This window comes from Neodothiora populina, assembly GCF_041146345.1.
Source record: "Neodothiora populina strain CPC 39397 chromosome Unknown canker_contig_11, whole genome shotgun sequence".
Taxonomy (NCBI): Eukaryota; Fungi; Ascomycota; class Dothideomycetes; order Dothideales; family Dothioraceae; genus Neodothiora; species Neodothiora populina.
In genome coordinates, this window is record NW_027191410.1 from 884,533 (window position 1) to 895,965 (window position 11,433).

General features: G+C 50.8%; 2 protein-coding genes across 2 annotated transcripts; one reads left to right on the top strand and one right to left on the bottom strand.

Annotated features, from left to right (window-relative positions):
* Positions 1-432: 432 nt before the first annotated feature.
* Positions 433-1,057, top strand: AAFC00_000613 (uncharacterized protein; the record flags this gene model as incomplete). Its single annotated transcript, XM_069346100.1, has 2 exons — positions 433-668; positions 730-1,057. The coding sequence occupies 2 exons, from the start codon at positions 433-435 to the stop codon at positions 1,055-1,057; spliced, it is 564 nt and encodes a 187-aa protein (XP_069200465.1).
* A 3,521-nt stretch (positions 1,058-4,578) lies between these two features.
* AAFC00_000614 (uncharacterized protein) lies at positions 4,579-8,241 on the bottom strand (the record flags this gene model as incomplete). The annotated part of the gene is made up of 5 exons (XM_069346110.1): positions 4,579-4,606; positions 4,659-4,929; positions 4,983-5,199; positions 5,257-7,533; positions 7,594-8,241. 5 exons carry the CDS (start codon positions 8,239-8,241, stop codon positions 4,579-4,581), a joined length of 3,441 nt encoding a protein of 1,146 aa, XP_069200466.1.
* Positions 8,242-11,433: the final 3,192 nt, after the last annotated feature.

The following is an 11,433-nucleotide window of genomic DNA, read 5'->3' on the forward strand; positions in this document are numbered from 1 at the left end:
CGACATAAATCGTCACTCACCACCACTAGCATAAGAATCTTTTCTTAGTGACAAACGGACGGGTGCCGATCTGCCAAAACGCTTAGGAACAAGCCACCATAAGCGTTTGCGAAACGTCTTGTTCCACCTGCGCCGAACTATCCAATCGGTGAATTTTCATAACCAGCAAAGATCGAAATAGTGCATACCACCTGATCAGATTGGCGAAATCGTTGTTCAGCAATTGTTCTTGCACAACCTTTTCACATTCACATTCACTTCCACTTCCACTTCCACTTCCACTTCCGTGTCTTGGTTCGAATCAACAACTCACCCAATTCCCCTCCGGCTATACCACAACACGACCCAGTGGCAGGCTACATTCGTGAAGACAACCGCACCTTAACAAGCATCTGAGTAACTCCGAGTCGCTTCACTCAACCATCGTCCATTATGCGCTTCTCATGTCTTTCCTGCCTGGTCCTGCCAGCCCTGGCCGCTGCTTCTCCTCCTGTCGTTGGCCCTCCTCAGAAGCTAGAACAATTCCTGGCGAAAAGATCGGAATTGGCGGAACGCTCGTCGTCGTCGTCGCTACAACCCACGCCAACAGTGACTACCATCCCGACAACGACCTTAGCCCCGACTCCCCCGCCCGAGGTCGACAGTGACGAGTACGGCAACATCCTTGAGTAAGTCTTCCCTCGTACTACCTTATGTAATGTATTTGATCCTAACAAAACTTCCTTGCAGACTCCGACAAGCAGCAGGAAACGACAATCTCGGCGCGACTCTTGACCAGCCATCTCAAAAGCCTCCCGTCACGACGAATTGGGTTGAGAGCACCAACGACATCACCACGACATGGGTCCAGGTCATCTACACCCAGACCTTTGCTTCTGCGCCTGGCTTGATGTCAACGTCCGGCTCCGGCTCGATAGGACTCGGAACGCATACTGGCACCGTTGGCGTAGTCAAGGTCAAAAGCGGCACCATCAAGGTCATGCCCTCGGGCACCTTTGTTACTGTCGCTCTCGGATTCGTGGGCATGGTAGCCGGCATGGGCATGATCATTCTATGATAGGGATCAACCCATGTTCCGCCTTGGATCCTGTCAGTACTCCTGCTTCTCGCCAGCCGAGAAAGGAGTAAACATCTATGCATCCCCATCAAGGACTCTTGAGATCCCGCCACGTACAACACTGATATCCCATCTTCTCGATCGCCAACCCCCAGAATCGGATATTACAGCATTTATACCCCTGCATACACACACATATACATATATACATATAGATCGCCTGCCCGCCACCATGGTCCTTGTTGCTTCTTCTTGCTTCGGTCTTGTCTCCGGATCGTGGACCGCCTTACCCGTTCAGTCTTAACAATCACACCCTTCCAATAAAACAACACTCGCAAAGAAGAAGGGGTTCAACCACTAGTCAATCTTCTGGGGCCTAGAGAATCTGGATCTCCTTGGGTACACCGATCCAGTCCTCAGCCCAACACCACGACCAGTGCAGCGGCCTCTACTTCTTCTGCTTTCCCTTCTGCATCTTGCAGTGGTACCGTCCGCGAAGTCCCTTTTTTTCGTTTTCCTTCGTCTCTGCGTTGTAGATGGATGCATCAGCCATAGGCGTTTTCATTATCGTTGTTGTTGTTGCTCATCGCTTGTTTTCTGGGTATTGTTTCTGTTCGGGGATCATGTCATTCCGCTTCGTTTGTATATTTGTTCAACTCGCGCACGCAATTGGTTATCGAAAAGAGAGAAGCGAGAGCGAGAGACACGGAGGTTGTGAGAGAGGGGCATGGCAACCAACGCAACTATAAATCTGGCGTCTGTTAGATACGAAGAACTCGCTCCTTGAGTCTTGGATATTCTACAAGGAAAGAAGTCGAATTGTGGAAAGAAAAGCGAGCTGGACAGGGTAGCTGAATAGAAACAAGAGAAGAAGGAAAGGCAAGGGGCTGGCCGGGTCGTCGTCGAATTTTCTCTCTATCATATTAATCACGAAATGTAAATAACTGGCTTGGCCCCTTGGGGGTGATATAACAAAAGAAGGAGCTTTTACTTCATCCACTCGTGTCATTTTCTCTACGTTTTTGGGATGTTTGTGCTTTTTATTTTCTCAACTGAGATTTGCAGTGGGATGGAGAGTGGAAAGACATGTCGATATAGACAACAGACGGATTGATGTGTGTAATCTGTGCTGTTTGCATGGGTCCAGCTCCTTCAGGCTATCACGACTCTACCAACACGTCTTAGTTGTCAGGTATACGCAAACGCGACAAATAGAAATACCGTGACCACCCGCCCAAACACACCAAAAGGCCGCATCAACCTTCTTCGCTCACTATGCGCCTCCGTAGTCGCAGCTGTACAAGCACTTCTCGTAGCAGAAGTGGCAGTCTGACCACCTGCCGCCCCTGAAGGATCCTCTGCACGCGGTAGCGGCAACAGACTCAAGAGCTCCGTCTTGCCCGTCACGTTCCCGTTCGGACCAAGAGGACTAATGCCTCGATGTGGGAAACGAGGGATCTCACAGGTCTTTCCGCGGCGTTGGTCTGCTGTGTTACAGGCCGCTGTCCACCCCTGAGGCTTCGCTGTGCTCGTGTTGAAGTAGGCTTTTACGTATGAGATTGTGATGGCTGTGTCGGCTCTAGGGGGGCCGCCGCTCCAGTTGGGGTTGCCGTTTGACCTTTTAATGGGATTGTTAGTTTTATTGAATTCGTGTGGTGATTGGATTAGACATAGTAACCAGTGGTTAAGCATTAGTGTGCCTGGGGCATCTGGGATGTTTTGGTCAAAGGAAGACAGCAAGACTTCGTCGATCCAGAAGCTTATGGATGCTGGCGTCCAACTGAACCGGTATTCGTGGTAGTCGGCGCTGGGGGAGAAGGGTAGAGCACGCAATGCAAAGTCACTTGTGGGTGCCGCATTATAGTTGAGTGCCGCTGATTCAGGGGATTGGACGACGAGATTGATGCTGGCGCTGTTGTTTGAGACGTATGATTGACGAGAGAGGTGTTCAACGTCGATCTCCTGTGTGTCGTTATGATACTGGCGCACATGTCAGCAATCCCTGAGGACCTTGTGCGACACTGGCTGGACAGCTCTTCAGCACTTGGAAAACACAACATACCCAGAAAAACGCGGCGCAAAGTCCCCTGCGCGTCTGCCATCTTCATCCCAATCCTGAAACTGCCATATCGGACATCATTCCTCGGCGAGTCAATCTCGGCACCACCGATCATTTTCCCGACTTCAATCCCATCGCTGCTGATGTAGTCTGTGACAGCACTCGATCCTCTGACCCATAGTTGCAACCCAGGATGGCCTCCGTTCCGGCCGTCCTTGTTGCCCCAGTCATACGCGCTCCTGAGTGGGTTGACAAGCACATTGTCAACCTGCAAACTCTTGCCGAACGGACCACGTGCCGCAGTCGGCGAGACGTTGTATGCTTGTGGAACCCAGTCTGCCGCGTGTGCATCGTCTGCAGCGATGGTGCCCGGGACATTGTACAGGTGCAGGAAATCCGTCTCGAAAATGTCGGTGAACAGAGTCGTCTTTTGACTGGTGTCGCTTGTGTTGGCTAGGGTGTAGCCGCATTCGCATGTGGCTGTAGCTGCAACTAGGCGCCTGCATGGGTCTGGGTGAAACACATTGATATGCATGCATGGAATGGCTATATACCATAGAGGATTCGTGCAGCAATGAGCAGAAAACCAGAGCTTAGTCCGGGCAGTTGCATGGTGTAAAGATAGCAGAGGTACTGTCTTTCTGTTCCAAGAAAGTGTCGAATACAAGATGATGATGATGCTGTTGCAAGGTTTGGTCACATTTTCCTGAACTACATTAGCTACCTACTTGGGGATTTCATCGCAGTGCACAGAAATCAGATACCAGTGAGGGACTTGCTGGACGGTTAGAACGCACGAGTGCCTTCCTTACCTTGTGCCTGGCTTGTTGTATACACAACTAAATTGAAAGAAGCGAACCTACGACCGTGATCACAGCCCTTGAAATCTCGAAAGGTATGTGCATGCTTGATCTGGACGCCTGCATGAAGAACGACAACGATAGTCAGATAAGTGCCACAACATTTTCTGCGTGGACACTGCCCTGCAGCAGCGCATAAAAAGTGAAAAAGAAAGGAAACGGCATTGCTTCGATTTCCTTCTCTTGATATTATTCAGGCGTTTGGTTTCTACGCCGAGGATGCGCCTGTGCCGTGGCAAATATGCGAAAAGAAGACAAAAAATGTTCAGACCCAGCCCATGAATCATCTCCCAAGACATCTGCAAGCATGAGCCTAGATGCAGGTTTCGAAGGCATCCTTAGTTCGTTTGTCATGATGTCCCCCATGCGATCAGCCCTGACGGCTTTGGTATTTCCATCACATGACTACTCCTTCTTTCCCTAGGCTAGCAATGTCGTTGGCATGACGCAGATCTCCACGGAGGATACCTGTCATAGATGTCGCGCTGCGAGCTCCCCTGATGCTTCACCTCGACATGATGTAGACGTCCTTGTGTGCTATTACCGAGTACCTCTGTGTAAACAGCGCTAAAGCTTTATGTCCATGTAGATACATTGGAATCTCACAGGAAGCCTGACTCAGATAATAGCCTAGGCTGGGTTAGCTGGCACAGTCATGCGGATGGCGTGACGTTCTACAAACCTGGCAATTTTTTCGTCTTCTCTTTCCCTGGGCTCTACCGCTAAACTCCTCTCATACATCTCATGCACGTCACCTGCCGTTTGCATGTTCGTCAAGATGTAGTCTTGCAGCTCGGGGACGGGCTGCAGCGGGTATGGTACGTTTTGGTACTGCTGGATGTCTCTGATGACTTCCGCGGTCTTTGCACGTTTGGCGAAATTGATGAGGTTGGTCTTTTTGATGATTGACGGTATACCGTCTTCGATGAAAGTTAGATCTGTAAGATATACACCTGTTCATTTGTTAGTGGTTGAACCTGAAGCCAAGGAAACATAGCCAAATTACCAAAGAAGGGAATGCAGGGTGGATTGGCCTTGTGTAGTGCATCTCTGTATTCGTTGAAGTTCTTGGTGCTGCCCATGAGCTTGCGCATCACTTCCAGCGTTGCTTGCGTCTTCTGGTTGACTTGTGCCCAAGTACGGCCTAGTCTGTGAATAGGCGCTGTACCTAGCGCTGATATGATGGAGGTGAGGGTGGAGAAGTTGTTGAGCTGACGGCATTTCTGGGGCAATAGTTAGCATGCTTGAACGTGGTGATTAATCTAAAGGGTGTGTCTTACGTCTGCAACAGAGACGAAGTGCTTGATGACTATCACTCGTCTCTTGACATCAGCTTGAGTCAGAATCATCTGAGCGACCCAGTTCGTCAATTGGTTCGAATGTAAGATCAGTGCCTTGACATTCGACGCCGGGTCGGCTTCCCCTGGTGCAAGTTTCTTCTGCCATGTCTTGTTCAGACACTCAGTTGGCTTGATCTTACAATACAGTCGCGACTCAATAATCGTTAGCTGTCTTGCAAACTCCAGCGCATCGATGTCCAAGAATTTGAGTTTCTTGATGTTCTTGGGGATGATAGGGGTCGGTGTCGAAGCAGTATTCAGAGTAAGGACTAGACGCTTGCTCGTGGCATCCTGTCCACGCATGCGCTGCTCGATGGCCGTCATCAATGGCCCAGCACCAGGCGTGCTGGTTGACGCGACCGTCTCTTTCGCAAACGCATAAACTCTTTGCATGAGCTGCTGGCTGCTCTCGTCGTTTTCTTCCATCCAGTAGTGTTCAAACCAACTCTTGAGGATGTTCACGACACGGAAGCGGATGGGCTTCTGCTTCTTATCTACCCATACTTGCATCTCGCTGCCATTGAGGCCGTATGCCGGCTGCACACTCCATCGCTTGACGAGCATCTCAAAGAGCTCAGTGGCAGTCGTGAACGATCGATATGTCAACAAGAAAGTATTGTTGAACGGTGAATCCAGGCGATCGTGACGCGTGAGTTGCTCCACAAGCCCAGTAAGTGTACCACCACGAAGCTGAGCAGGTTGCACCTTGGTATCGTAAGCGATCTCGCCTTCGTGGTCGAGCTTGAGGAAGTCTGGTGCTTCCTCGGCTTGAGGACTTTGCATAGGTGCGGGCACTTCGCCGAAGAATCGATTGATCTTGGAATTGCTCATTGTACGTGGCCCGTCGGGACCATTACTTGAATCAATAGCATCATTGTATGACTTGCTGGTGCCCACTTCTGCAAGCATCTTGGGCCTGATCAAAGAACCCTGGCGCATGTGGTCAGGGTACATGGCGGCACTATCGGTTTTCCGGTATGCATCCTTTGCTATGCCCGAGTCTGGGGGAATCAATTCGGACAGTAGTTGGAGTGAGAAGTGTATCTGCGCCGAGGAAGCATCTAATTCCCTTGCTACGACACGAACACTGGTGAGTCGTTCTTCCAAAGAGCTACCGCGGTGCTCTGACCACTCATCGCTTAGTGGTATGGTGACTCTCTGACAGGCTGTCACCAGCTCCGCCGCACTGTCGTAGAATTTCTGCTTCTGGACACTGAAGTCGATGAGCTGAGGATTCTTCGATGCTGACCCCAGTGGTTTTAGATCTATGCTTTCGACATTTGACATGTAAACCCTGCAGGCCTCGATAGAGCGCGTCGCAGCCTTGCAGAGTTTGTCGCCGAGTTTACGATGCATCTTCGGAGTAACCAGCTTCTCACGTAGCATGAGGTGCTCATCCAATTGGCGAATACTTAGCGAGATGGCCTTTTTCATGTCTTCCATGCGTTCCACAAGGTCGGCGCTCAGATGCACGTTCGGTTCGCGGATGGCTTCAGCATCAGGGAACAAGAAGGGCATCTCAGTGGAGTCATCTGCCTGCGTACCGTTGTTCTGCCATGCGCCACCAATCCTACACGAAGCAATAAATCCAGGAGTGAGCCTAGGGATCTCTTCGCCACGCTGCTGCCGGGCCACTTCGACATAATTGTAGACACCATGCAGGAGCGCTTCTGCCTCTTGCAGGCATCTGTTGTATGACTCGGGCATCGTGAAGTCGGCAGCGGCAAAATGCGATGAAAGGACCAGTTTCGCGAAACTAGCCATCATCTCACGGAAATGTGGGTAAAGGGCCTTATTAGTGGAGATGATGGAGGGATTACCGGAATGGTTGTCGGTCGTGCCCGATCCTGCAGCGAGCAGGAGGCGAAGGTGGTCTGAGATGTCCTCGGCTCTGCTGACGAAGCTTGCCTTGTCACTGTTGTTAATCGACTCGCGGTAACGCTGTACAGCGCGGCGCATGTCTTCCACAAGAGTATTCCATGTCAGCAGGACTGTTTGGGAATCGTCGAAAAAGCGTCTAGACACGATTGGATTGCTCGCGCCACTAACTGATCCATTCGATGAGGCAGGCAGACCAGTCGTATGAGAGGAAGAAGCAACAGAGGGTCCAGTGAAGTCACGTCTGTGTCGTATGTGTGGAGAAGGATTGCGAAGTGATTCGACGGAGGTCTGAGGTGATAGGCCGTCCGAAACGTAGGAGCCACGCTGTTGACGAGGCTAGAAAAAGGATGTTAGCTTGATACCGAAGCGGATGAAATGGAAACTGTGGGAACTGACTATCGATGCGCGTGAAGCCACGACAAGGTCGGGTTCAGACTCATAATCTGCGTCTTCTTGTCGCTCATAGCCTCCAGCTAGCATCTCTGGGGGCGGTCTGGTTTGGTCTGGTATGTAGACATTGGTTCTGTCATGAGGACCACTTTCGCTGATAGAGGTCGGAGTCTCGAGCGGAAGCTCCATTGTGCTCACTCCTGTCAAGGTGTTGAAGTAGAAGAGTCTGCCGTCAGGAGTTGCCTGGGGAATCCAGAAAGCAGCCTCCTCCTGCCCGTCGTTGCGGTCCATCTGAAGGCGCGATCCGTTGGCCTGGCTTCTTAAGAGGCTCAGCTCGTTCTCGCCGTATTCACTGTCAGACTCTTCAGCACGATCCATACCCATGCCCATGCCCATACTCGATGCGCCATAACCAATCTGACCATCTCTTATATCATCACTAGGCGCAGGAACGACTTCGCAGTAGTTGCTGGGGAACCATCCTCGGACTCCATTGATAATGCCATCCCACCATCCGCTCTCCAGCTGGGTAATGACCTGGATGATGTCGCCTTGTTGGAAGCTCAAGCTGGTGCGGTCATCGGCGTCGTAGTCGTAGAGGGCCCTGACATACATGGTGCCAGGCGGAGCCATGCTACCAGCAAGGCCGTTCATACTGACATAGATGGAAGTGGTTCGAACAGTGGTGGAGAAGTAGTAGCAATGGAAGGCAGGCGTAGACGAGGTCGACTATCGAAGGGGCGTGGCTGATTGTGAATGTTGTTCGAGAGAGGTGACCTCGTTTATGGATTCTCTTCGAAGTGGCGTTGAGACGCGCTGTACTATGATCCCAAACCGGCTCAGACGGCGCAAAAGTGGTGACGAGGATTGGTTGGTGGCTGCAGAGGCAACCTTTGGCACAGCGTGGCGGAGTTGTGTCGCAAGTAATGATCTCAGGCTTGTTGGCGACAGATAGATACCAGTTTAGTCCATCCGAATCTTGGACAGCGATTCGAACGCGGTGACGAGGAAAGAGGTCTTGGTAAATAGCGACGAAAGGGATGTGTCGCGAAAATAAGACGGCGCAAGCTGTGTGTGAGAAGGATCCAGATGAAGAGTAGGTGTGAGTGTGACTGGACACCGACGGGTGGGGTGGACGACAGACGACTGTGCGTGTAACACTTGGTGGGTGATGCACCCAAGGAACGAGAACGGAATGTTCAAAGACGAAGACTGGCGACACCGAGGACCGACGATTCAAGAGGGGAGCAGAGGGAGAGGGAGGAGGGGGAAAACAGAGGGCGCTTTCAATGAGGACTTGGACCCCTCGATACGCCCAACCACCACGAGCTGAAGTGATAGCGGAAGCGCAGTGTGTATGGATGGTTGTTCGATTCGCTGGGCATTGGTATTCCTAAGAGGCTGTTTGGCGCGGGCTGAACGATTGGGAGGAGGGGAAACTCGTAAAGAGGGCGTATACAGACTATCATAGGCCGTCGGGACAGCGCTTCGAAGTGGAGGAATAGTAGAAGCGCCTAAAGATTGCTCACTCGGGGAAAACGAAACACACAAGCTCGGGGGTGAGGAGCAATACAACAACAACTACGGAATACCACCCTACAGATGCTTCCAGCTTGGCGACTACACGGACTTTATCTACATGTCAAACGTCCGTACAGTGCAGTATCTCACTATACATCGCTCCGTGTCTGCTTGATTGACTACTGATACAAGAAATACGGGTGCTAGTAAGTCCCCTGTCCTCCGTCTTCACATCTCACCTGATCCCACGACGTTATGCTACAGAATCTTGTGTGCTACCCGGTGCATAAGATGACCATCGGACTACCTGAGCTAGACGGAGTATCCATCGCTGGTAACAAGAAATGTTAGATACGCCGATACCAGGGTTATCTTAAACTGACTATTCACCCACTTATCAAAGAGGTAAGTAGTCTGCAGCACCTTAAAGGTACTGTACAGTAGTACGTGCCCTCGTCCGCCTTTCGCAATCGATACTGCAGTGACGGACATCACCATTCACACCGTGAGTCCTTCTTATGTAGATGCTATATTATCTCTTGGGTGATGGCAGCAGAAGACGACTAGCTCTGTTCCATAGGCTGCTGTACAAGTACACTCCATCCGCACTACAGTGCAGTGTAATTAATGGTCTTCGGATCAACCAACACAACCTTGATCTTGCTAAGAAGGGTATAAGTATAATGAGTAATTTGCCCTAGCTCGTTGACCTTACTGCATCTCCCGATCATTTCTCGTGCGCCAAGACACTTGCCTTGCCCCTTCTAATTCCTGTCACGATCTCGACGAAACCGCGGGTCTTCGCATAGTATATTTCGGCTCGCCTTGTATCATCTTCCGATGATCAGGGTCTGTCGTGTCTCATTCTATACAGCTCCACCTTGCCTTCTGGAAGGGTTGCCATGAGCGCGGGTCTAGAGCTGTGAGACGCGGGATGCGAAGGCTAGAGCAACCTTGTCAGGTTTCTACCCCTCCAACAATTATCCACCTAATAATCATCATGGGTGCTTGTTTTACAGAAATTGACAAGTAACTGACCTGCACAGCGTATCGATAGAAGCGGAACGTTTCTGCAAAGCCAAATATAGCCACAACTTACAGGGCCTATCCTTACAGCACTGCATAATCCTTCCTGGGTAGGTATGTTCCCTTCTTTTATTTGCCTCACCGTAACATCCGTCTCTTGCTTTTCACATCCGGCTTGGTGCGGAGCAGTCGGATGTGTGGTCAAAGAAGGGATCAACTAGCAAGAGCATTGCTCTCTGCACTAATAATTGACCGCTCAATTTCACCGATCGGACTCGACGATTGGATGCCAAAGTATCACCATGTTGCACAGAAGAGTGACAGAAGTCACCGCCTACGCGAGTTACCATCGACCCGGTTTCCCCATCGCGCTGGTCGAATGTCGTCCTGCGAGCGAGACCCTGCTGTGATGAGCGGGCGTCGAGGCGGGTTCCCTATGTTTTCCCATGACAAATTTAAGCGAGCGTTATGTATTTGTGTATACCTACAATCGAGCATTCGCGTGCCAGCACCCCCTGCATTATTTGACGCGTACAGCACCTAGAAATAAGATTATTGCCGGAGAAAAACGCGTAGTAGCTCCCGCCCTGTCCGCACAGATAGTCGCACACCGTTGGAGTCACGCATTTCGCGCGCTGCATTATATCATACCTACCAAGATGTGTTCTCGAGATCATATGTAACACATCGCAGAGGTGCAGTGACTCTTCGCGTTTGATACTGGATGAAGAGGATATAGAGATCTGCCTTTCAAAGAGATGACCTTTGCGATGACTGGTCAGATACCACACAACTACCTCACGATATGTACTTCTGTCTTTATTGCGAAGAACAAGTCAGTGTCACACACTTCCATGTCCTAAACGCGCCGGCATCCTGATTTAGCGGTTTGACATATAGCTGCACTGTGCTTTGGCGGGGACTGTGATCCGAAAGGCTTGGTTTGAAGACTAAGTGGGGTCAATGGCCCGTTCCGTCTTTAGGTGCCTAGATTCACGCGTACAATACAGTGGTAGCAACTCAAAAGGAAAAGAATGTTTCCTTACCTTCGTCCAGATGCGCAGCAGGTGTGAACTCGATTGTAGATCATGCGTGGAGTCTAAAAGCCATGCTAGGATCGCGAAGTGATCTGATACAAGACAGAGCTGGACATTGTTTCGACGACGCTTCTCGGAAATGCCCATACAACAACACCCGTGATAAGAGAAGTCACAAGGGGCGCAGGCGTAATGTACGGGGCTGTTGTGCATACGAATCGAGTCACCTTTGATCTCGGAATTGGTGGACCGAACCAGTGGG